This window comes from Mobula hypostoma, chromosome 10, assembly GCF_963921235.1.
Source record: "Mobula hypostoma chromosome 10, sMobHyp1.1, whole genome shotgun sequence".
NCBI lineage: Eukaryota > Metazoa > Chordata > Chondrichthyes > Myliobatiformes > Myliobatidae > Mobula > Mobula hypostoma.
In genome coordinates, this window is record NC_086106.1 from 16,703,058 (window position 1) to 16,729,853 (window position 26,796).

The 26,796-nt window shown below is 54.1% G+C and overlaps 1 protein-coding gene across 1 annotated transcript; it reads left to right on the top strand.

Moving 5' to 3' along the window:
* On the top strand, positions 1-26,523 carry LOC134352685 (ciliated left-right organizer metallopeptidase). Its single transcript, XM_063060072.1, has 16 exons — positions 1-94; positions 5,963-6,249; positions 7,144-7,237; positions 7,835-7,886; positions 8,130-8,276; positions 9,084-9,209; positions 12,888-12,972; positions 13,592-13,731; positions 14,736-14,916; positions 15,894-15,963; positions 19,702-19,798; positions 21,754-21,858; positions 22,122-22,244; positions 22,763-23,049; positions 25,798-25,974; positions 26,187-26,523. The coding sequence occupies exons 2-16, from the start codon at positions 5,964-5,966 to the stop codon at positions 26,374-26,376; spliced, it is 2,160 nt and encodes a 719-aa protein (XP_062916142.1). The 5' UTR covers positions 1-94; position 5,963; the 3' UTR covers positions 26,377-26,523.
* Positions 26,524-26,796: the final 273 nt, after the last annotated feature.

Here is a 26,796-nt window from a genome sequence, read left to right on the forward strand (position 1 = left end):
GGACGGCTTTGTGTGAACTGTTCCTTAAACTGGTTCTACCAGCTGACTGCAGAGCCTGGGACCTGGGGGAAGGAGATGGAGGCTGGGGCGTGAGGTGAGTAAAAGGGGAGGGGGAAGGAGAGGGAGAGAAAAGGGGGCAAAGAGAGAGAGGGGGGGACAGAGAGGTGCTGGGAGAGAGGCAGAGGGGGCAGAGGAGGGTGAGAGAGAGGTGCTGGGAGGGGGGAGAGAGAGAAGTAAACACAAAACACTCTGCAGATGCCGGGGTCAAAGCAACGCTCACAACACGCTGGAGGAACTCAGCAGGTCGGGCAGCATCCGTGGAAACGATCGGTCAACGTTTCGGGACGGAACCCTTCGTCAGGGCTGAAGAGGGAAGGGGCAGAGGCCCTATAAAGAAGGTGGGGGGAGGGTGGGAAGGCTGGTAGGTTCCAGATGAAAAACCAGTGAGGGAAAAGATAAAGGGGTTATGGTCCTCTATCCCTATGTCACTCTGTTCCCTCCCCGAGCTGCCTATCACCTCCCTCATGGTTCCGTCTCCTTCCACTACCCATTGTACTTTCCCCTATTCATTCTTCACCTTTCCTGCCTATCCCCTCCCTGCTTCCTCTCCCCCACCCCTTTATCTTTCCCCTTACTGGTTTTTCACCTGGCACCTACCAGCCTTCTCCTTCCCACCCTCCCCCCACCTTCTTTATAGGGCCTCTGCCCCTTCCCTCTACAGTCCTGACGAAGGGCTCCAGCCCGAAACGTTGACTGATCGTTTCCACGGATGCTGCCCGACCTGCTGAGTTCCTCCAGCGTGTTGTGAGAGAGAGGTGCGAGGAAGGTGGCAGGGAAAGAGAGAGCGGTAAACTGGAGGGTGCGGGAGAACGCAAAGAAATTGAGAGGGGAGGGAGAAGGAACAAGAGGAGGAGGATGAGGGCAAAATCCTCATAAATCTCCTCTTCACCCTTTCCAGCTCACTGGCATCTTTCCTACAGCAGGGCGACCAAAACCGAACAAAAAATTCTCCAAATGCAGCCTCACCAACGTCTTGTAGAATTGCAATGTAACGTCCCAGCTCCTGTACTCGGTGCCCTGAGAGGTGAAGGGCAACGTGCCATACACCCTCTTCACCGCCTGTGACTCCACTTTCGGGGAACTGCGCGCCGGTACCCCACGTGTCCCCCTTTTCCACAACGCTCCCCAGGGCCCTGCCATTCACTGTGGAAGCCCTGCCCTGGCTTAACTTATTAACTTGCTTCTAGTTCTAGTTCAGCACGTGTATGCCCCTAAACGAAATGAAAGGTGCACGGCGCAGAACGTCAACGCAGAAAGTAGCATTACCACAAATGAATTAGCAGATAATTAAGGTGCATTTACGACACGAGTCAAAAAGTGAAACAGCTTAATGCAGTTGGTGCCTCTAATGTGGTGAGACCTCAGTGGTGGCAGGGAGTTCAGTGGTCTTACGGCCCGGGGAAAGAAGCTGTTTCTGACCCTAACAGTGCTTGTCTGAATGTTACGGAACCTCCTGCCTGATGGTAGTGGGTCAAAGAGATTGTTGGACGGACGGGAGGGATCATTGACAATACTAAAGTCCCCTGCGTAGGCAGTGCTCCTGACAAATACCTCTAATGGGTGGAAGGGAGACCCCGATGACCCTTGCAGTGCTTTGTAGAGGACCTGCAGTCAGATGTCTTGCAGTTTCCACACCAGACGGTCAGGACACCGTCAGTGGTGCTCCTGTAAAAATTGGTTAGAACAGGGAGGTGGGGAGCCTCACTCACCTCGATCTCCTCGGGAAGTGGAGACACTGCTCTGCTTTCCTGAGCAAAGAGGTGGTGTTGAGGGACCTGGTGAGGTTATCTATTAAGTGCACTCCCAGGAACTTGGTGCTCCTAACTCTCTCAGTGGGCAGTGAGGGATGGTCAGCCTGCACTTTCCTAAAGACCAGGACCCCAATCATCTCCTTGGCCTTGGCCACGTTAAGACTCAAGTTGCCGTGATCGCAGGGGTCTACCAGTCGTGGAGGCTCTGTCTCCTCTCTGTACGCCGTCTCATCGTCGTCATTGATGAGGCCAGCCCCTGCTGTGTCATTAGTGGACTTGCTGGTTCAGGTCAGAACTGGGTCGAGCAGTGCCGTCGTGCGTTGGCAGCGGGCTGCGGGCACCAGTGCTCAGCGTGATGGGGCTAGAGGTGCTGCTGCCAACACAGACTGACTGTGAACTTTCTACCAACAAGTCCACAGTCTAGTTGTGGGGAGAGGTGCCGAGACCCAGCAAGGACAGCTCACCCACCGGTTTCTGAGGGGTGATCGGACACGGTCGATGAAGAGCGACCTGGCGTTCGAGGCAGCGTTTTCCGGGTCTGGGTTGAATCCCATCTGCTGTTTCTTGACCCACTTCCTCCAGTTGATCTGGATTCTGTTACAGCCTTAGAAACCCTTCCTCACTGCCCATCCACCACATCAGCAATGCTGGTGTTACGGTGGGTGTTCATTGGGACACATCTGGGTTGGTGTATTTTGGCTCAGTTAAGTGGATGTCCCAATTAACCAAAGTTTCATGGAAATAGTTAAGGTGTATAAAAAAGACAAACTACCGTTTAACCGAGTTAAGAACTTATGCATTTAAATAATCATAGGAAACTACAGCACAGAAACAGGCCCTTCAGCCCATCTGGTCCGTGCTGATCATTTAAATGGCCTAGTCCCATCGACCTGCACCCGGACCAGACCCCTCCCATCCATGTACCTATCCAAACTTCTCTTAAATGTTGAAATTGAAAATGCATCCACCACTGGCGCTGGCAGCTCGTTCCACACTCTCACACGAGTGAAGAAGATGCCCCTCATGTTCCCCTTAAATTTTTCACCTTTCACCCTTAACCCATGACCTCTAGTTCTAGTCTCACCCAACCTCTGTGGAAAAAGCCTGCTTGCATTTATTCTGTCTACACCCCTCATATTTTTGTATACCTCTATCAAATCTCCCCTCAGTCTTCTACATTCCAAGGAATAAAGCTCTAACTGCTTCAATCTTTCCTTACAACTCAGGTCCTCAAGTCCAGGCAACACCCTTGTAAACTTTTTTCTGCATTCTTTCAATCTTATTTATATCTTTCTTGTAGGTGGTGACCAAAACTGCGCACAATACTCCAAATTAGGCCTCACAATTGTACCGTACAACTTCAACATAAAATCCCATTGCTTGTACTCAATACATTGATTTATGAAGACCAGTGTGCCAAAAGCTTTCTTTACAACCCTATCTACCTGTGATGCCACTTTCAACAAACCCTGGACCTGTAATCCCAGATCCCTTTGTTCTACCACACTCCTCTGTGCCCCACCATTCACTGTGTAAGATCTACCTTGGCTGGTCCTCCCAAAGTCACACCTCACACCTGTCTGCCTTAAATTCCATCTGCCATCAACACTGAATGCCAAGCGACTGGGCTTTCTTGACCAACCTCCCATGCGGGAACTTGTCAAATGCCCTGCTGATGTCTATGTAGACAACATCCCCTGCCTTGCCTTCATCACCATTCCTGGTAACATGCTCAGAAAAACTCTATAAGATTGGTTAGATACAAGGTACAAAGCACAAAGACATGCCAACCATCTCTAATCTGTCTTTTCAAATATTCACATATCCGGTCCTTAGAGCACCATCCAATAACTTTCCCAAAACTCAGAACAAATAAGAATACTACCAATATCTCTACAGTACTATACAACTTTGTATTAATTTCTAACAGCTATTGACAGATGAATTCATCTGCTGTGTTCTTTTGATTGACTGTAAATTAACAAAATCAGCTCAGACACCTGGTGCAGATAGTGGACTGACTTCATACAATGCTTTTGACAATTGCATCCTCCAAATCTTCATTTTCATTGTAACATTCAAGATGATTGTCAATACCTTCAAATTCTTTGTGATCAATCGTCTCATTTTCACTCCTGGTCAATTCTGGCATCTTTAAGCCAGAATGCTTGAAACTGCAGTGAGTGAAACGGTTCTGAATTCTCTCACTGCTCATTTCTCACCGACCATCAGTGACAAAAATCACCACTTTTTGAACACAAACACACACGACTGACGCTATTTTAAAACTGTTCACTCTAATCACAGTGTAGTGTCCGATGGCCACACAAGTGCACGTGGCTAACACAAGTCATAAACTGTTTGGCAATTGTGTCCTGCCCTAATTAAGCAGCCTAGTGTCCCAAATAAACTGAGGGAATCCTGGCTACTTTCTCGATTTAGTTTTTGTTTTTTTGAGAGTTGTCCCCAATTAACCGATGTCCCAATCAACCAGAACCCATTGGACTTGCAAACCTACGAACCATGTTGACAACTTTATCCAAATGGTCAGCATCGATCCCTAACGGTCACAAGCCCCCGGTGTGAATAATGACTCCCCACTGCCTCCTATCACCGGGCCAATCTTATATTCAGTTGGCCAGCTTTAACTTCATCGATAAAGGAAAAGCTTAGCTTCATTTGTCAGATGTCAAGTTTATTGTCATTTAGCTACGTACATGAATACCGTCAAATGGGACAACGTTTCTCCAGACCAGGGTGTAATTTACAGTAGTACACATACACACATTAACTTAGGAAAATAAGCATAAAGTCAACAGATGAACAAACAAAGTGCATAACTTAAATACTGTAAGGTACAGAATAGATTAACCAGTGACACTTTGAATGGGATGCAGCAGGGAGTTCAGAAGCCTAATGGCCTGAGGGAGGAAACTGTTTCCCTTCCTGACCGTTCTTGTTTTATGCATCGGAGTCTCCTGCCTGATGGGAGAAAGTCAAAGAGGATGCTGGATGGATGGGTGGGATCCTTGATAATACTAAGGACCCTGCGTATGCAGAGCTCCTGATAACTGTCCCTGGTGGATGGTAGGGAGACCCCTGTGATCCTCTCGGCTGTTCTCATAGAGTCTTTGTAGGGACTGGAGATGAGGGGAGGTGTATTTTGGGAAGTCACACCAGGACAGGAGTTTCACAGTGAACATCAGGGCCCTGTGAGATGTTATAGAACAGAGGGACCCAGGGGTACAGGGCACATGGTTCACTTAAAGCGGGGTTTCACGTGGACAGGGCGGTGAAGAAGGTGCTTGGCACGTGAGCCCTCATCAGTCAGGACACTTGAGTACAGGAGCTGGGACGACATCTTGCAGTTGTACAAGACGTCGATGAGACCGCACTTGGAGAATTGTGTCCAGTTCTGGTCGCCCTGCTGTAGGAAAGACGGCATTAAGCTGGAAAGGGAGCAGATCAAATTTACAGGGATGTTGCTGGGACTGGAGGGACTGAGTTATGGAGAGAGCTAGGCGGGTTGGGACTTTATTCCTTGGAGTGTGGGAGCCCGAGGGCTGACTGAATAGAGGTGTATAGAACCATGAGGGGCACAGATAGGGTGAACGTGCACGGTCCTTTCCCCCGGGGCTGGGAATCAGGAACAGGAGTGTCACAGGTTTAAGTTCAGGGGAGAGAGATTTAACAGGAAACTTTTTCTCTCTGTGGGGTGGACCCTGCATGGAACGAGCTGCCAGAGGAAGTGGTTAAGGCAGGTATATCGGAACATTTTAAAGATACTTGGACAGGAAAGGCTTAGAGGGATATGGATCAGATGCAGGAAGATAGGGATTGTTGTCATTTGGGCCAAGGGGCCTGATTTTGTGCTGTGTAACCCTGCGCCCCATTGCAAGGTGGAGGGAAGGTCAGGAACAGCGTCTCCACGGGTCTGTACCTCCGGTGTGGGCAGGGAGTCGGACACGGGACCTCACCGTGGGGCTCACTCTCTTGTTCCTCTTTCATGACGTCCACAAGACAAGAGGTCAGACATCCCTGTTTAGCCAGAGCCCATGGGCAGCCGGTGACCGAGGGGAGGGTCTGAGGCAAGGCAGGAGGGGAGGATCCACTACTAGTTCACCCAGCTCCCCCTCCTCTCCACCCCACAGGATGACGCACAGGGCAATTCTGGGACAGCTGGGCCTCCTGCTGGCCCTGGCGCTGGGCTGCCTGGGGGGGTGTATCCACGACCAGGTCCAGCGGAGGATTACCGGGGCAACGGCTGTCCGCTACCGAGGGGCGAGGGCGTCTGGGAGGTCCTTGCCCAGCCCCCGCCCCATTCGCATCTCTGCCTTCTACACCAGCGTGCCTGAGATGGTCCTGAGGCCGGAGGAGAGGCAGCACCTCAACGCCTCGGTGCAGGAGGCGATCGGTCGCATCGCAGAGCTGCTGGCAGGTGAGAGCCGGCGCCTGTAGTCTGCCTGTACATCCACCTGTATCGTTCTCCTGTCTGCCTGTAATCTGCCCACGTGTCTGTCTAACTATGAAACAACCCACACGCCTGCCTGTATCCGTTGTCTGTCAGCCTGTATTTCTGTCTACATCTATAAACCACGCTTATTTGCCTGTGCATTCACCTGTACCCCCGTACGTGTGCCTGCCCGTCCCGCTGTATCCCTCACCCACCCACTGCCACTGTTTCCGCCTGTATCCCCCACCATCCGTTTGTACCTCCTCATCTGCCTGCCATGTGTCCCCATTCACCCACTTGTATGTCTGTCTGTACATCTACCTGTATCCCTGCCTAAATGCGTTTATTTGCCTGTGTCCCTCTGTCCACCCAACCTCTCTCTGTCCTGTCCATCTGCCTTTCCCTCCCCCATCATGCACCTGTAAATGTGCCTGTCACCCTCTCTGCCCGCCAGCACATCTGCTTGTCTGTCTGCCTGTCACTCCCAGTACCTCCGCTTGTGCTTTCCAGCCTGTCCGCCTGTCTCCCCATCTGTCTACCTGTCTCTCCCAGTCCATCCGGCAGTCGCTCATGGTACTTCCACCTGTCTTACCCTGTCTGTCCAGCTGTCTCTCCCCACCTGCCTGCCTGTATTTCCCTGTACCCCTGCCCGCACAACCACTTCTACCACACCCATCTGCCTGTAGCTTTCCTGTCTTATCGCCTGTATCTCCCTTTCTGCCCGTCTGTACGTCTGCCTACACATCTACTCATACCTCCGGTCTGTCTGCTCGTGTCTGTCCGGCCACCCGCCTGTACCCCTGGCTGTGCCTGTGTCTGTAACACAGCCTGCCCGGTACCTGTGCCCATGTTACAGTCCTCCTCCCCCCTCTCCCGCAGTGATTCCGGTGGTGGACCCTCTCCTGCTGTCCCGGGACCCGGAGGCCTACTGCAAGTCCGTCTGGAGGAACCAGTCGCTACCGAACTTCAACAAGTAACTCCGACTGTTCTCCCATTGTCCTGTCCCGCAGTGCCAACTCCTCAATCCTCCTCCCTCTTCCCTAATCCCTCTTTCTCACTCCCTCCTCCTCACTCTCATCCCCCCTCCCTCCGTACCCATCCTTAACCCTCCTCACTTCCTCTTCCCTCTGCATCCATCTTCAATCTTCCTCATTCCTTCATCTACACCCATCCTCACTCCCTCCATCCACCTCCATACCCATTGTCAACCCTCCTCACTTTCTCTTCCCTCTGCACCCATCCTCAACCCTCCTCACTCCCTCCATCCACCTCCACATCCATCATCAACCCTCCTCACTCTCTCCTCCCTGCACATCCATCCCCCCTCCTCCACACACAGCCTCAACCCTCCTCCTTCTGCACCTATCCTCAACCCCCTCATTCCCTCCTCCACACCCATCCTCACTCCCTCCTCCCTTTCCCCACTCAGCCCTCCTCTTCCTTCACATGTATACTCACCTCTCCATACCCTCCTCCTCCCTCCCTCCCTCCATACCCTTCCTGCCTACCCCTCTCCCCTCCACCGAGGATGGGGTACCTACCACTGACGGCCCCTCTCTGGTATTTACAGGTGTGGCCAGGTCAATGCTAACTACCAAGTGGAGAGGTGTCTAGATGTGGTGGTGAGAGACCGTCTGTGTCTGTGTGTCTCTGTGCAGTCCTGGTCTGTGTCTGTGTCAGCTCCTGAGCTGGGGTCTGGGGTCTGGGGTCGGTGAATGGGTGTGCGTCTGGCTCGGGATAGGGTTGGTGTCTGTCTCCCCGTCCCTCCCTCGGTCTGGCTTGGTGCCTGTCTGTCTATCACCCGGGTCAGTGCGGGAGCACAGCGGTGCCCAGTCTGGACGGCTGAGTGTCTGTGTCTGGTGCAGATCCCGGATGAGCACCTGTCTGGATTCGGGGTGTGGACGGCGGAGGGCAAGGAGCCAGTGGTCCTGCGGGAGGACGGAACGGGAGTTCCCGGTGCTGACTTCATCCTCTACGTCAAGGCCGCCGACACACGGAAATGTCGGAGGGAGGTGGGTGGAGTCAGGCCAGGTGGGCGGGGTCAGGGCAGGTGGGTGGAGTCAGGGGAGGTGGGTGGAGTCAGGCCATGTGGGCGGGGTCAGGGTGTGTGTGTGGAGTCAGGGCAGGTGGGCGGGGTCAGGGGAGGTGGGTGGGGTCAGGGGAGGTGGGCGGAGTCAGGGTGTGTGTGTGGAGTCAGGGCAGGTGGGCGGGGTCAGGGGAAGTGGGTGGGGTCAAGGGAGGTGGGCGGAGTCAGGGTGTGTGGGTGGAGTCATGGGAGATGGGTGGAGTCATGGGAGATGGGTGGAGTCAGGGCAGGTGGGTGGAGTCATGGGAGATGGGTGGAATCAGGGGGTGTGGGTGGAGTTAGGGGAGATGGGTGGAGTCATGGGAAGATTGGCAGAGTCAGAGGTGACCAGGGGCCAGGGGAGGCAGAAGGTGAGGAGGTTCAGGAGTTAAGGGACGTCAGCAGATAAGGTTGAGGAGATGTCAGGTGTCAGAGGTCAACTGCTGTTGTGGGCAGGTGAGGAGGTGCTAGATGCCAGGAGTCAGAAGTTGGGGTGAGGAGGTGCTGGGGTCATGAGTGATGGGTTAGAGAGAGAAGATGCTGGGGGACGTGGGTGAGGAGGAGACAGGGTTCAGAGGTTGGGTGAGGAACTGCCTGGGTCAGAGTTCAGAAGGAGGAGGTACCAGGGCCAGGAATCATAATGAGGAGATACCAGGGGTTTAGGGTTGAGGTGGCAAGGGTTAGGAGATGCCAGGGGTCAGGGGTGAGAAGATATCAAGCTCTGACCCCTCTCCCTTGCTTCCCCAACCCACAGCCCTCGGTCATCGCCTACGCCTCCTACTGCAAGGTGGACCAGGTGGGCCGACCCATCGCCGGGTCCGTCACCTTCTGCCACGCCCGTCTCCGTGGAAACAACTTCGACCACGAGCGCACCAAGCTGGTAGGTGACCGCTGACCCGCGCTCGCAGCTGGTCAGGAAGCACGACCTCTGACCCTTGGCCCCTGGTGGGGAGCGGGACCTCTGACCCGGGCGTGCTGCGGGAGTTTCGGGGAGCGTGACCTCTGACCCATGCTCGCGGAGGGGTCGGCTCGCACTGGGAGAGGGTCAGAGACTACCCCCTCGCCCCCCCCAGTTCTCATTGGTGTATTATCGTCACGTGTACCGAGATACAGTGAGAAGCCTGTCTTGCGTATCGTTCACACTGATCAGATCGTTACACAGTGCACTGTGAAAACAGTAACAGAATGCAGAGTAAAGTGTCACAGTCACAGAAAAAGAGTGCAGTGCAGGCAAAGGATAAGGTGCAAGGCCATAAAGAGGAAGATTATGAAGTCATGGGGCCATCCTTTCGTACAAGAGGAACTTTAATGGCCTATAACAGCGGGGTGGAAACTGTCCTTTGCCTGGTGGTACGAGCTTTCAGGCTTCTGTATCTGCTGCCTGATGGGACAGGGGAGAGGAGAGGAGGTGTGGGGTTGATGTGGTGGAAATTGTGCTGAGTGCTTTATCAGGGTAGCTGGAAGTGTAGTCAGAGTCCGTGGAGGGGAGGCTGGTTCAGTGACGTCTACAACTCTGCGGTTTCGTGCGGTCACGGACACAGCAGTTGCCGGACCAGGCCGGGATGCATCCCGATCATTCTGTTGGGTATTGATTAAATTTGGAGGGGGTTGACGGGGACTGGCGAAGTTCTTCAACCTCCTGAGCGTGCGAGGCGCCGAATTCTCTGGGCCGTGGTGTGCTAGTGGCCTGGGCCAGGACAGCCTGCCGGCGAAGTCCTGGCCTGGGGACCCGCTCGGTGTCAGCACCATGAGTGAGGGCAGGCGGACTGCGCCTGTGGGAAGTGTGGCTGGCCGAAGACCCTGTCTGACTGGGTCGGGGACCCGGGGCTGGGCGCGCAGGAAGCTCAGGGAAGGCGGGGGCATTGCAGGCTGGGGTTTCACGCTGGGGGCCATTGCATGACCACCGGGGGAGGTCAAAGAGCAGGACGGAGGGAGCAGAGTTCCCTCTGGAGAGTAGTTCACCATCTTGGCTACTGTCTGGGATGGGATAGTGGGCTGTGAGTAACTGCTCAGGAGAAGGCCGTAAGATGTACGAGGAGAATTGGGCCTGTACAGTCTGCTCTATCATTCAATAATAGTGGATATTTTAAAAACACCATTCTCCTACCTTCTCCCCGTAGCCCTTAACCTCCTCACCAATCAACCCTTCCTTAATGTCCTGGTTTCCACAGCCGTCTTCGTGTCGATGGATTCCGCAGATTCACCACTGTATGGCTGAAGAAATTCCTCCTCATCTCTGTTCTAAAGGGACGTCCCTTCATTCTGAGGCTGTGCCCTCGGATCAGGGACCCTCCCGATGGAGACATATTCTCCCCGTCCACTCTACCCAGGCCTTTCAGTATCTGGGAGGTTTCGCTGAGATCCCCCTCCACTGAGTTCAGGCCCAGAGATATCAAATGCCCTTCAGTGGCACCCACACCACCTCTGAGTCCCAGTGGGGAGGAAGGCAGACAGGACCCTATGACAGGGGCCTGAAAGTTGAGAGCGGGGTCGGTCGGTAACTTTAAATCCCTTGGAGTTAACGTATCGTGTTGGCGCGTGGCCAAGTGGTTAAGGTGTTCGTCTAGTGATCTGAAGGTCGTGAGTACGAGCCCCAGCTGAGGCAACCTGTTGTGTCTTTGAGCAAGGCACTTAACCACACATCGCTCTGCGATGACACTGGTGCCAAGCTGTATGGGTCCTAATGCCCTTCCCTTGGACAACATTGGTGTTGTGGAGAGGGGAGACTTGCAGCATGGTCAACTGCCGGTCTTCCAAACAACCTTGCCCAGGCCTGCGCCCTGGAAGCCTTCCAAGGCGCAAATCCATGGTGTCACGAGACTAACAGATGCCTATAAAAAAACATATCAGAGAAGGTGTCCTGGGGCCAGCATGTAAGTATCAATAGACAATAGACAATAGGTGCAGGAGTAGGCCATTCAGCCCTTCGAGCCAGCACCACCATTCACTGTGATCATGGCTGATCATCCACAATCAGTCCCCCGTTCCTGCTTTCTCTCCATATCCCTTCATCAAAAGCCCCCAGTGTACAGGCAATGCCCTCTTTGTCAGATGGTGCAAGCTGAATCATCTGCAGCTCAACATTGGTAAGACAAAGGAGATGGTGGTGGACTTTAGGAAGACCAAGCCTGCACTGCTGGGTGTCTGACCAGGGTTTTGTGGAGCTGCATCATTGCCCCAGGGCTCTCGAATTCATTCCCCCGGCCAACACGTGATAAGCCTTCTTAACCACCCTGTCAGCCTGCGCGGCAACTTTGAGGGAATCTATGGACTTGGACCCTACAATCCCTCTGTTTCTCCACGCTCCCGTTCTCTGCCTTCAAACCCGACCTTCCGAAGTAAATCATTTCACACTCTTCACGGGATAGGGGTGGAGGAAAGAGGGCTGGGGAGGTTGCATTCCTGGTTCAGGAGAACGTCACAGCCCAGGTCCAAGAAGAAACTGCTGAGGGATCAGCCAGTGGTGGGACTGAGAAATAAGGTGGGGACGGTCACCTCGTCGGGATTGGGTGGTGGAGACTGGGATCGCACCTGAGCTGGAGAGAGTGCAGAGAAGATTTACAAGGATGTTGCCAGGTTGGCCAGACTAGGTCTTTACTCCCTTGACGTAGGAGAGTGAGAGATGACATGATAGGGAATGTGTTCTGTGATGAGAGGTGTAGGTAAGGTGGACAGTGACAAGTCTTTTCCCCAGGGTAGGGGAGTCCAAAATGAGTGGGCATAGATATAGGGTGAGAGGGGAAAGATTTAAAAGGGACCCAGAGTGAGTTACTTACTGCCTGTTACACTGCTGGCATTTAGGGCAGCAATGGAGGTCCTCCATCTCTGTCTGTCCTCGGCCATATTATGCCCCAGGTGTGGCCCAGGGTCCTCATTTCTGCCTCTACGGTATGGTACCAAGATGTCTTTGGTCTCCTGTATTTCCTCTGTCCCTCAGGGAATCCAGTGAAGTACTGCCCTGATGATGAAGTTGGCCTGTCTTCTCATCTCTGTGCCTAATCCATCTTTAATGTTTCTTTACGATGATTGTGGCCATGTCCTCTCGGTGACACTGAGGGAGTAGGGCGTGGTTGGAGATCTTTCTTGGCCAGAAAAGATGGAGGATCTTCCGGAGGCTCGTGGTGTGGAATGACGACAGCTTGACAAGGTCATTCTCCATCACGCTCCAGCATTCTGACCCGTACAAGAGTGTGGAGAGAACACAGCTCTGGTACCACTTCACCTTGGTGTGGACTCGGTTAATCGTTGATCTGAAGGCTCTTCTTGCACCCAGAGGGTGGTCCGTATGTGGAACAAGCCACCAGAGGAAGTGGCCGAGACAGGTACATTAACATCATTTAAAAGGTACAGGGACGGGAGAGGTTCAGAGGAATACGGACCCAACACAGGCAGAGCAGACTGGCTTAGGTACGGTTTGGGTTAGCAGGGACCAATTGGGCCGAAGGGCCTGTTTGCCTGCTGTGTCACTCTGTGACTCCCTGGGGCCGAGTCCAGTCCTCAGTCCCCGCCCTGCTCTGATCCCCTCTCCCCTGACAGGACTTCCCTTTCTCTCTTCCAGACAACCATCCACGAGCTCTTCCATGCATTAGGGTTCTCCAAGGACCTGTTCAACAGCTGGTTGGAGTGCTCACTGACCACTGACCGTAGGTAGAACCCCCGTCCTGGGTACAGATGGGGTAGGGGGAGAGGGCAGGGAGGGGGCTGCGGAGGTGGGAGGGTCATGGGGAAAGGAATGTGTCCTGGAAATGGGAAGGAAGGGTGTCACAGAGATGGGGGCGGGGATGTAGAAGAGGGAGGGCCTCACTAATATGGTGAGGGGCGTGGGGAGGGAGGGCATCATGGAAACAGGGAGGAAGAGGGTCACAGAGTTGGGGAGTGGCATAGAGGAGGGAGGGTGTCACTGAGATGGGGCAAAGGTGAAGGGGAAGGAGGGAGGAGGACACAGAGATGGCAAGGGGCTTAGGGGAGGGAGGTCTTCAAAACTGGGGGGTGGTGTAGGGGAGGAAGAGGGTCACAGAAATGGAGCAAGGGTGTAGGGGAGGGAGGGGTTCATGGAGTCAGGGAAAGATGTAAGGGTAGGAGGGAGGCGAGGGGTGTAGGGGAGGGAGGAGGTCATGGAGATGAGGACCAGTCTAGGGGAGGGAGGAGGTCACAGAATTGGGGAGAGAGGTCATGGAGACAAGGCGGGTGTAGAAACCGATGGTGTGACTGGGGACAAGCCCTCTCGGGGTGTACCTGATGCAGTCCACCTGCTTCCCACAGCCTCCCCCCACTGCTCTCCGCGCGGCTCTGTCACCAACACGGACCGCGGTACTGTCAGGATCTTCACCCCGAACGTCGTGGCTCAGATGCGGCGGCATTTCCACACGTCCTCGTCGCTCGGCGGACCCCTCGAGAACTGGGTGAGTCTTACAGACATCTGCCCTTCAGAAAAGATGTGAACGAAATTGAAAGAGTGTGGAGAAAAATTACAAAGATGCTGCCAGGTCTGAAGGGAAGGAAAGATTGAATAGGGTAGGACTTTATTCCTTGGAACAGAGAAGATCGAGAGGAGATTTGATTATGAGCAGTATCGATAAGGTCAATGCAAGTACGAGTTTTCCACTGAGATTGAGTGAGAGTTCAACTAGAGGTCATGGATTAAAGGTGAAGAGTGAAGAGTTTAAGGGGAAGATGATGGGGAAACTTCTTCACTCAGAGGGCGGAATGAGTTGGCCAGTGCAAGTGGTGCAGGCAAGCTTGATGTCGACCTTTAAGAAAAGATTGGATAGGTACACGGGTGGGAGGGTACGGTCTGGGTACATGGGTGGGAGGGTACGGTCCGGGTACATGGGTGGTGGGAGGGTACGGTCTGGGTACATGGGTGGGAGGGTACGGTCCGGGTACATGGGGGGTGGGAGGGTACGGTCCGGGTACATGGGTGGGAGGGTACGGTCCGGGTACATGGGGGGGGTGGGAGGGTACAGTCCGAGTACATGGGGGGTGGGAGGGTACGGTCCGGGGACATGTCAATGGGACTAGGCTGCTTAATGGTTCAGCTCGGATAAGATGGGCCAAAGGGTCTGTTTCTGTGTTGTGTTCTATGACTCTGTGACTCCCTTTTCATCTCCTTCCTTCTCACTCTCTCCCTCCCTCTGCTTCTTATCCCTCTCTCCTCATTCCTACTGTCACCTCCCTTCCCTCCTCGTTACCCCATCTCCTCCCTCCTTCCTGCTCTCTCCATCTTTCTCCCTTTCTCTTCCATTATCTCTCTCTTCCTCCCGATCCCTCCTCCCCACTCGTTCTCCCTCATCACTTTCTCTGTCCCTTGTTCGCCCTCCCTCTGTGTCTCACACTTCCCCTCCCCAACCCCCCCCCCCACCACCGGTATACCACAGATTGTGACACTCCCCATTTCCTGCTCCAGTTACAGGCAGGGTTGCCCTCCTCCCACTGGGAATCCCGCGTTCTGCAGGGATCCATCATGACGGCGGCACTGGGCGCAGCACGGCACACCTTCATCGACCCAGTCACGCTGGGAGCCATGGCTGACACGGGATGGTACCGGGTCCTATATCAAGGCAGTCAGCCCCTGGTCTGGGGCCAAGGTGAGTGAGAGCAGAGGGGCTGAGAGACAGAAAGAGAGTGTGTGAGGGGGTTTGGCAGATTTCATCCAGGCATGGGGAGAGGGAACTGTGCACGGTGTTACCAGTGTGGGCCTGACCCAGGGAATAAGGAGATAGGAACTGCCAGTGATACAGAGGTGGGAACTGTGTGTGGTGCTCCTGGTTTGGGTCTGACCCAAGGGAACTGTGCATGTGGGAAAAGTTCAGAATCAGAATCAGGTTTATTATCCCCGGCATCTGACGTGAAATTTGTTAAATTAGCAGCAGCAATACATAATCTAGAAGACAGAAAACATAAGTAAATTAATTACCATATTCAATAGATTAAAAATGTGCAAAAATCAGAAATACTGTATATTAAAAAAAAGTGAGGTAGTGTCCAAGGATTCAGTGTCCGTTTAGGAATCGGATGGCAGAGGGGAAGAAGCTGTTCCTGAATCGCTGAGTGTGTGCCTTCAGGCTTCTGTACCTCCTGCCTGATGGTAACAGTGAGAAAAGGGCATGCCCTGGGTGCTGGAGGTCCTTAATAATGGACACTGCCTTTCTCAGACGCCATTCCCTGAAGATGTCCTGGGTACTTTGTAGGCTAGTGCCCAAGATGGAGCCGACTAGATTTACAACCTTCTGCAGCTTCTTCCGGTCCTGTGCAGTAGCCCCTCCATACCAGACAGTGATGCAGCCTGTCAGAATGCTCTCCACAGTACATCTATAGAAGTTTCTGAGTGTATTTGTTGAAATACCAAATCTCTTCAAACTCCTCATGAAGTATAGCTGCTATCTTGCCTTCTTTATAACTGCATCAATATGTTGGGGTCAGGTTAGATCCTCAGAGATCTTGACACCCAGGAAATTGAAGCTGCTCACTCTCTCCACTTCTGATCCCTCTATGAGGATTGGTATGTGTTTATCTTGTAATTAACACTTCCTTGAATCCCTTGTATTCCTATTCAATCCAACAGGTCGGGGTGAGAATTTTGGTCTCACTGAAACTTGTCACGAAAATTCCTCAGAATATTTCTGTACCGGCAGGTATGGATGTGCCGGGAGTGAATGGGAAGGGGTGGGTCCCATTGGGAGTGTGGATAGTGGGAGTGAATGGGAAGAGGTGGGTCCCATTGGGAGTGTGGACGGTGGGAGTGAATGGGAAGGGGTGGGTCCCATTGGGAGTGTGGACGGTGGGAGTGAATGGGAAGGGGTGGGTCCCATTGGGAGTGTGGACGGTGGGAGTGAATGGGAAGGGGTGGGTCCCATTGGGAGTGTGGACGGTGGGAGTGAATGGGAAGGGGTGGGTCCCATTGGGAGTGTGGACGGTGGGAGTGAATGGGAAGGGGTGGGTCCCATTGGGAGTGTGGATAGTGGGAGTGAATGGGAAGGGGGGGGTCCCATTGGGAGTGTGGACGGTGGGAGTGAATGGGAAGGGGTGAGTCCCATTGGAAGTGTGGACAGTGGGTGTGAATGGGAAGGGGTGGGTCCCATTGGGAGTGTGGATAGTGGGAGTGAATGGGAAGGGGTGGGTCCCATTGGGAGTTGGACGGTGGGAGTGAATGGGAAGGGGTGGGTCCCATTGGGAGTGTGGACAGTGGGAGTGAATGGGAAGGGGTGGGTCCCATTGGGAGTGTGGACAGTGGGAGTGAATGGGAAGGGGTGGGTCCCATTGGGAGTGTGGACGGTGGGAGTGAATGGGAAGGGGTGGGTCCCATTGGAGTGGGTCCATTGGGAGTGTGGACGGTGGGAGTGAATGGGAAGGGGTGGGTCCCATTGGGAGTGTGGACGGTGGGAGTGAATGGGAAGGGGTGGGTCCCATTGGGAGTGTGGACAGTGGGAGTGAATGGGAAGGGGTGGGTCCCATTGGGAGTGTGGACGGTGGGAGTGAATGGGAAGGGGTGGGTCCCATTGGGAGTGTGGACGGTGGGAGTGAATGGGAAGGGGTGGGTCCCATTGGGAGTGTGGACGGTGGGAGGGAATGGGAAGGGGTGGGTCCCATTGTGAGTGTGGACGGTGGGAGTGAATGGGAAGGGGTGGGTCCCATTGGGAGTGTGGACAGTGGGAGTGAATGGGAAGGGGTGGGTCCCATTGGGAGTGTGGACGGTGGGAGGTGGGTCCCATTGGGAGTGTGGACGGTGGGAGTGAATGGGAAGGGGTGGGTCCCATTGGGAGTGTGGACGGTGGGAGTGAATGGGAAGGGGTGGGTCCCATTGGGAGTGTGGACGGTGGGAGGTGGGTCCCATTGGGAGTGTGGACAGTGGGAGTGAATGGGAAGGGGTGGGTCCCATTGGGAGTGTGGACAGTGGGAGTGAATGGAAAGGGATGGGGTCCATTGGGAGTGTGGATAGTGGGAGTGAATGGGAAGGGATGGGGTCCATTAGGAGTGTGGACGGTGGGAGTGAATGGGAAGGGATGGGGTCCATTGGGAGTGTGGACGGTGGGAGTGAATGGGAAGGGGTGGGTCCCATTGGGAGTGTGGACGGTGGGAGTGAATGGGAAGGGGTGGGTCCCATTGGGAGTGTGGACAGTGGGAGTGAATGGGAAGGGGTGGGTCCCATTGGGAGTGTGGACGGTGGGAGGTGGGTCCCATTGGGAGTGTGGACGGTGGGAGTGAATGGGAAGGGGTGGGTCCCATTGGGAGTGTGGATAGTGGGAGTGAATGGGAAGGGGTGGGTCCCATTGGGAGTGTGGATAGTGGGAGTGAATGGGAAGGGGTGGGTCCCATTGGGAGTGTGGATAGTGGGAGTGAATGGGAAGGGGTGGGGTCCCATTGGGAGTGTGGATAGTGGGAGTGAATGGGAAGGGGTGGGTCCCATTGGGAGTGTGGACGGTGGGAGTGAATGGGAAGGGGTGGGTCCCATTGGGAGTGTGGATAGTGGGAGTGAATGGGAAGGGATGGGGTCCATTGGGAATGTGGACAGTGGGAGTGAATGGGAAGGGGTGGGTCCCATTGGGAGTGTGGACGGTGGGAGTGAATGGGAAGGGGTGGGTCCCATTGGGAGTGTGGACGGTGGGAGTGAATGGGAAGGGGTGGGTCCCATTGGGAGTGTGGACAGTGGGAGTGAATGGGAAGGGGTGGGTCCCATTGGGAGTGTGGACGGTGGGAGGTGGGTCCCATTGGGAGTGTGGACGGTGGGAGTGAATGGGAAGGGGTGGGTCCCATTGGGAGTGTGGACGGTGGGAGTGAATGGGAAGGGGTGGGTCCCATTGGGAGTGTGGACAGTGGGAGTGAATGGGAAGGGGTGGGTCCCATTGGGAGTGTGGACGGTGGGAGGTGGGTCCCATTGGGAGTGTGGACAGTGGGAGTGAATGGGAAGGGGTGGGTCCCATTGGGAGTGTGGACAGTGGGAGTGAATGGAAAGGGATGGGGTCCATTGGGAGTGTGGATAGTGGGAGTGAATGGGAAGGGATGGGGTCCATTAGGAGTGTGGACGGTGGGAGTGAATGGGGTCCATTGGGAGTGTGGACGGTGGGAGTGAATGGGAAGGGGTGGGTCCCATTGGGAGTGTGGACGGTGGGAGGTGGGTCCCATTGGGAGTGTGGACGGTGGGAGTGAATGGGAAGGGGTGGGTCCCATTGGGAGTGTGGATAGTGGGAGTGAATGGGAAGGGGTGGGGTTCCATTGGGAGTGTGGATAGTGGGAGTGAATGGGAAGGGGTGGGTCCCATTGGGAGTGTGGATAGTGGGAGTGAATGGGAAGAGGTGGGTCCCATTGGGAGTGTGGATACTGGGAGTGAATGGGAAGGGGTGGGTCCCATTGGGAGTGTGGATAGTGGGAGTGAATGGGAAGGGGTGGGTCCCATTGGGAGTGTGGATAGTGGGAGTGAATGGGAAGGGGTGGGGTCCCATTGGGAGTGTGGATAGTGGGAGTGAATGGGAAGGGGTGGGTCCCATTGGGAGTGTGGATAGTGGGAGTGAATGGGAAGAGGTGGGTCCCATTGGGAGTGTGGATAGTGGGAGTGAATGGGAAGGGATGGGGTCCATTGGGAATGTGGACAGTGGGAGTGAATGGGAAGGGGTGAGGTCCATTGGGAGTGTGGACGGTGGGAGTGAATGGGAAAGGGTGGGGTCCCATTGGGAGTGTGGACAGTAGGAGTGAATAGGAGGGGTCCATTGGGAGTGTAAGGGAAAGGTGGGATCCATTGGGAGTGTAATTGTTTGGTGTGTTGGGGTCTATTGGGAGTGTAATTGGTGGGTGTGTTGGGGTCCATTGGGAATGTAATTGGTGGGTGGGTTGAGGAAGCGGTGGGGTCCATTGGGAGTGTAATTGGTGGATGTGTTGGGGTCCAGTGGGAGTGTAATTGGTGGGTGTGTCGGGGTCCATTGGGAGTGTAATTGGTGGGTGTGTTGGGATCCATTGGGAGTGTAATTGGTGGGTGGGTTGGGGTCCATTGGGAGTGTAATTGGTGGGTGTGTTGGGGTCCATTGGGAATGTAATTGGTGGGTGGGTTAGGGAAGGGGTGGGGTCCATTGGGAGTGTAATTGGTGGGTGTGTCAGGGTCCATTGGGAGTGTAATTGGTGGGTGTGTTGGGGTCCATTGGGAGTGTAATTGGTGGGTGTGTAGGGGAATGGGTGAGGTCCATTGGGAGTGTAATTAGTGGGTGTGTTGGGGTCCACTGGGAGTGTAATTGGTTGGTGTGTAGGGGAAGGGGTGGGAAAGCAAATGGTGTCAGGGAACGGGGAGGAAGGCGGTCCTGTCATGTCCAGAGTGCAGATGGTGGGAGTAAAGGGGAAGCTTTGGGGTCCTGTGTGTGAATGACACTGTACAACATCTACCTTAGCGGACTGGGCTGCCACTACCTGCACTTGGACAAGGCCTCCTGTCTCACGGACGACCTCCTCGATGGGTGTCGGATCTACAAACCTCTGGCCAACAGGGTAGGGAGTTAACGACTGAATGGGGACCAGTGCTCCTCTCCTTCCCTCCCCCCATCACTCCCACTCAATCCCTCCTTCCCTTCTCCATCACTCCCTCCCTCTTCACCGCACCTCCCACAGCAATCTCCTTCCCTCTCTCTCACTGCTGAAGGTCATGTTGAATGAGCTGAATTTGAGAATACAGCTATAGAAAACCCTGTTCAGGCCACACCTTCAGTTCTAGTTGCCCTTCACAGGAAGTGTGTTGGGGGGGCTTTGGAGAGGGTCATCAAATGCTGCCTGGAGTGGAGGGCATGAGCTATGAAGAGAGGCTGGACGAGGTTGGATTGATTCCTATTGAGCGGGAGAAGCTGAGGGGAAATGTGAATAGACTGCTGACCTCTGCAGAGTGGAAATACCGAATACCAGAGGGCATCCATTTAAGCTGAGGGGGGTAAGTGTCAAGGTGATGAGTGGGGCAAGTGTTTACACAGCGAGTAGTGGTACCTGGCGAGTACTACCTGGTGGTGGTAGAGGCAGATACGATAGAGGCTGTTAGACAGACACATGCATGAACAGAGAAAGGAGGGAGACAGATAATGACAGAAGGGATTATTTTAATGAGCTGATACTACACTGTGGGCTAAAAGGCCACTTCCTGCACTTTTATTATGTATTTATTGAGCTTTTGTGCAGAAACGGCCCTTTGAAGAATTTCAGAGTTGTGCTCTCTGCTGTCCACCAGTCCCCCGATTGAGCCCTAGCCTAATCAAGGGACAATTTACAATGACCAATTAACCTGCTAACTGGTACATCTTTGAATGCAGGTGGTCACGGGGAGAACATACAGGCAACGGTGGGAATTGAACCTGGGTCGCTGGTACTGTACAGTGTTGTGCTAACCACTACACTACCGTGCTGTCCCATAGTCTAGTGATTATCAGAGGCACACTTACCCAGGGGACCAATGTCACGAAAAATGTGCATTAATATTGCAAACACTAATTAACATAAATTAACACAGTGACAAAATAAATGTAACTATAGCGGGGGGGTGGGAGGAGGAGGAGGAGGAGGAGGAGGGAGGGAGAGGGGGAGAGGGAGAGAGGGAGAGAGGGAGATGCAGTTGGAGGTAGTGTCAGGGATTTTCAGGTTTATTCATTAGCCCGATGAGGGAGGAGAAGTGTACCTCCTGCCTCGTGGATGCAATGAACGGAGGGAGCGTCCCGGAAGCTGAGCGTCCTCAGCGATGGATGCTGCCTCCTCGAGGCTCCGTCTTCTTCCTTCCTTCTCAGTCCTGAAGAAAGGTCTCAGCCCGAAACGTCGACAGTTTAGTCACCTCCATGACCTGCTGAGTTTGTACAGCATTTTGCGTGTGTTGCTCGGAGTTTTGAGGATGTCCTCGATGGCGGGGAGGGCCGTGCCCCTCGATGGAGTTGGCCAAGTCTGCAGCACTCTGTGGCCTCTTGTGACCCTCTGCATTGTAGCCTGCATGCCAGGCAGTGATGCAGCCAGACACAACGCATGAGACACTCCTGCAGAAATTTGCTGGAGTCTTTGGTGACATACCGTACCACGTCTCCTCAAATTCCTAATGAGGTATGCTTTCTTCATGATTATCATCAATGTATCGAGCTCCTGGACAGATCCTCTGAGACGCTGATACCCAGGAACTGGAAGCTGCTCACCCCTCCCGACTCCCCCTAACTGAAGTCCACAATCAGCTCCTCGATCTAACTTTCTGAGTAGTTGTGACACCGCTCATCCAGTCAACCCATCTCACTCCTGATTGGCTCCTCATTGCCATCCCCACAGCAACACCCCTAACAGTGCTCCTTCTCTTCCTCCTCACACTCCCCGTGCAGTTGTGCGAGAAGAGGGGGAGGAGAAAACAGGGAGTGAGGGGGGAGAGGGAGGTTTGGAGGGGGGAAGACGGGGCAGCAGCGGGAGCTGACGTGGTCTCTCTCCCTTTGCAGAGTGAGTGCTGGAAGGCGGAGAATGCGGGCAGTGAGGGGGAGGTCAATGCCGGTGAGATCTATGGTGTCGACAGCCGCTGCTTCTTGTCCAATCTCAGCCGAGCGGTGAGTGTCTGGGGCCTCCCCTACCCTCCCAAACCCCTGCCCACCTCTGAGCAGGAACCGGGGCTATGAACTGACCCGGTTTCCACCGGATTGGATGGAGAAGATCAAAGGAAGGGTGAGAGTGGGGGTGGGGGAGGTAGAGGGGTGCGGGGGGAGGTTAGGGAGGAACCCTCACACTCAGAGAATTGTTTGACAGAGGAGAAAGGGACGATGGGGTGGGGATGTGACCCTGGAGACTGACCCCCGCCTCTGCCCCACTGCAGGGACCCCAAGGACAAGAGGCAGTCGGACGTTGCTACCTGCACCGGTGTAGCGGGTTGTGGGGCCTGGAGGTCAGAGTTCAGGGGTCAGACTGGCTCCCCTGTCGCCCTGGAGACAGTGTCCAGGTAGGTAAGGGGCGGAAAGAGAGAAAGAGGGTGGGAGTGAAGAAGGTCTGGGGGGGGGGAGAGAACCAGGAGAGGGATGAGGGTGGGGATGGAGGGTAGGAAGGGGTGAAGGGAAACAAGAGGAGACAAGGGAGGGGTTAAGGGCAGGGGAGGGCGGAAGAGAATGGGGATAAAAGGCAGCAGAGTAGAAGAGGTGGTGGGGGAGGGAATGACAGGGGAGAACACGAGGGGTGGTTCAGGGAGGGTGGAAGTAAGGGGAACAGATTGGGGGGGCTGAAAGGGAGGTGGAAAGAGGAAAGGAGGGGGTGGGGAGAACAGGAGGGGGTGAAGGAGATGGCAGGAGAGGTGTTAAGGGGAGTGAAGACAGTATGAAGTTAAGGGTGGAGAACTGGAGGGAGAATGCGAGGGGACTGAAGGTGGAGGAATGAAGGCGAGTGGAGGAGAAGGTGTAACATTCTGTCAGAGTCAGGGAACGGAGAAGAGGAAGTCTAACACCCCTTCCCTCCTTTCCGTTTCAGGTCCCAGGGTACCTTGGCCTTGTCTCCTGCCCCGCAGTGCTGTGTCGGGAGGGGGCTTGGCACCAGGACCCTGCCGGCCCACAGACGACCCCTGACCTGTCCCCAGCCTCCCCCACCAGGTCCCACCTGCCCGACGGGGCCACCCGCCAGAGGTGCCGAGGGCGGGGGCAGGGGTTTTGGCTGGCCGTCCGCCTGCAGTTCTCCGACAGGCCACCCTGCCCCCCACTCCAGTCTGGGGAGGTGGGTGGCGAGGGGGAGGAGGTCGCTCAGGCAGCCGGGATCCCCAGGTAACAGAGGAGTGGGACGGGGGTTCGTAGAGAAAGCTGGGATCCCCAGGTGGGGGGTGGGGTGGGAGTGGAGTTGGGAGAGAGGGTGAGTGACAGGGACAGAGGTAAGTCACAGGTTTACACAGTGGGAAACAGGCCCTTCGGCCCAACTGCTTCATGCTGACCTGAATCCCCATCCAAGCCAGTCCCACCTTCATGAATTTGATTCAGACCATCGCCACAGGCTCAGCAATTTATTCCTTTGCTTCCTGTGGTAAATACAGTTGTAAGGAAAAGTTGTGAACCCTTTGAAATTACATGGTTTTCTGCATTATTTACTCATAAAATGTGGTCTGATCTTCATCTAAGACACAATAATAGACTAACACAATCTGCCTAAACTAATAACACGCAAACAATTGTACTTCTTGTCAATACTGAGTACACCATTTAAACAATCACAGTCTCGATTCAAAAAAAGCATGTGAACCTCTGGGGTAATGCCTTCTACAAAAGCTATTAGGAGTGAGGTGATCCAAGCAGTGAGATGAGATTGGAGGTGTGGGTTGTAGAGGTACCCTGTCTATAAATAAACACACAAAGTCAGGTTACTGACAGAACCTGCTCTTCTCAAGAAAGATCTGTTTACGTGCAGCATGCCTCGATGAGAATAACTTTCAGAGGACCTTGGAAGAAGAATTGTAGAGATGTATGAAGCTGGAAAAGGTTACAAAAGCATTTCTGAAGCCCTGAGTGTTCATCAGTCCACAGCAAGAGAAATGGTCTGCAAATGGAGGCAATTCAGTACTGTTGCTACTCTCCCTCGGAGTGGGCATCCTGCAAAGATCACACCAAGAGCACAACGTGCAATGCTGAAGGAGCTTAAAAAGAATCTAAAAGTAACAGCAAAAGACCTGCAGAAATCTCTAGAACTTGCTAAAGTCTCTGTTCATGTGTCCACTCTAAGAAAACCACTGAACGAGAATGGTGTTCATGGAAGCACACCACCCAGGAAACCAGTGCATTTCAACAACTGCTGCACGTGTCAAGTCTGAAAAGGGCCACCTGGATGTTCTGGGACAATGTTCTGTGGGCAGATGAGACAAAAGCTGAACTTTCTGGTAGAAATGCACACCGCTATGTTTGGAGGAAAAAGCAGGCTACACACTAACACCTCATCCCAACTGTGAAGCCTGGTGGAAGGAGCATCACCAGCACAAACAAGAAAAAAAATCTGCAGATGCTGGAAATCCGAGCAACACACACACACATAATGCTGGAGGAACAAACCGTCCTAGCTGATACCACCCAGGAAACTATGGCAGCATAAAAGCCAGGACCAACAGACTCCAGGACAGCTTCTTCCACAAGGCCATCAGACTGATTAATTCATGCTGACACAACTGTATTTCTATGTTATATTGACTGTCCTGCTGTACATAATACATATTACAAATTACTATCATTTAGACAGAGACATAACATAAAGATATTTACTCCTCATGTATATGAAGGATGTAAGTAATCAAGTCAATTCAAGCTCGGCAGGCCAGGCAGCATCTATGGAAAAGAGTATATTTGATGTTTCTGGCCGAGACCCTTCCTCAGGACTGACGATTTGGGGCGGCTTTGCTGCCTCAGGGCCTGGACACCTTGCAATCGTTGAGGGAACAATGAATTCAAAATTGTATGAAGACATTTTACAGCGTAGCAGTCTGTCACCTGAAGCTTAAGGCAATGATCCAAAACACAAGGGTAAATCAACAACAGAATAGTTTAAAAAGAAGAAAATTCATGTTTAGGAATGGCCAAGTCAGAGTCCAGATCTTACCCCAGGTAAGGGGGCTGTTCATGCAAGGTATTCCAGAGATATTGATGAACTGAAACGGCTTTGTATGGAGGAATGGTCTAAAGTTCCTCCTTGCCGTTGTGTGAGTCTGGTCAGCAGCTAGAAGATATGTTTGCTGCAAAAGGAAGTTCTACCAGTTATTAAATACAAGGATTCACATACTTTTTCCCAGCCTGGACTGTGAATGATTAAACAATGTGTTCAATAAAGACATGAAAAGTACAATTGTTTGTGTGTTATTAGTTATTGTGTTGGGCACGTGGCCAAGTGGTTAAGGCATTCGTCTAGTAATCGGAAGGTCGCCGGTTCGAGCCTTGGCTGAGGCAGCATGTTTGTGTCCTTGAGCAAGGCACTTAACCACACATTGCTCTAGTCTGCGTGAGGAATGGCGCCCCACACAGACTTCCAATCTGCGCCTTGTAAGGCATGAAAATGCCCGACGTGGGCCTCTCATGGTCTGAGTCGACGTTCCCTCCCCCCCCAATTAGTTTAGGGAGATTGTGTTTGTCTATTATTGTGACTTGGATGAAGATCAGGCAACATTTTATGAGTAATTAATGCAGAAAACCAGGTAAATGCAAAGGGTTCACAAACTTTCTCCTGCAACTATATGTTGTGAAATTTGTTGCTCTGTGGCGGTGGTTCAGTGCAAGACCAAAAGGTGATGATAAATAAATCAGAATGGTGAGGTTCAAGGACTATTGGGAAATCTGATGGCAGAGGGGACGAAGTTGTTCCTGAAACTTCTGGTGTGGGGCTTCAGGCATCTGCCTCTCCCCCCTAATGGAAGACGGCATGTCCCAGATGGCGAGGGTCCTTAGATTTGCGGGCCTGGGTGTAGACCCCACAAGCTGGGCTGCGGGAGGGAGCCGAGGGGAGACCTGGACTGAACCCCCACCTCTCTCTCTCTCTCTCTACAGAGGCCACGTGTCACGGCCCCGGGTGTGCGGCCCCCACCAGCTGTGCCTGCAGTTCTGGGAGAGAGAGTGTGGGCAGCCCAGCGTACAGTCCCTCCAGCAGCGGCTGCAGGGCAGTCTGCAACAGCGGCCTCTGCTCCTGCGTCTACGCGGGCACAACTGTACCATCCTCAGCGCCAGGTGCGAGCGGGAGGGGCGCCAGTGGGCTGTCTATCACTGTTCGGGGTGGGGGGGAAGAACACAAGATCAGTCGTCTCCGCGGCGGGGTGCAGGGAGGGGGTGCGTGGCGTGCACCCCCCCCCACACACACACACACACACACGGGGATAGAACTGTAGGGGAGGGGTACAGGTGTGTTACATTGACCCTTCTCTCTCTCTCTCTCCACACAGGATGGAGCCTCCCGCGGGCACGGCGACCGCAGTGACCGCGGCGTGTGCCTCGCTGTCAGGGCTCCTGGTGCTGGCGGTGCTGGGCCTGGGCACCTCTCGACTGCTCCGCAGGGGGAGGCGGCGCGTGGGGACGGGGCAAGGGGCGGACACCTCCGCCCCAGGAGAGACAGAACACAAGCCACAGCCCTAGGGGAGGGAGGCAGAAACTCCTCACCGAATACGAGCCCTCCCCGACGTTCCTCGCTTCCCCTCCCCATCGAACATCCCTCTCCCGCCCCTCCAATACTCCTCCCTTCCTCTCCTCACACTGCTGATCCCACTAAGTCGCATGCGCGCACACACACACACACACACACACACAGAGAAACACAGATCGGTTTTATTCAGGGTGCAGGCAGATGGACGAATGGGAGGGGAAAGGGAAGGGTGGGTGAGCTGCCCCATCTCCAGACCTTCCCTGCAGTCCTGGTTACTGGGGGAAGGGAAGGATTGGAATGTCTTCCCCCACGCCTGTTCGCATCCTGGCCAGCTCTCGGGCTGTCAGTCGCAGTAGACCACCACGGCAGTGAGCAGAGCGATGTCCTCTCCCACGCTCCCGCCAGGTATCGAT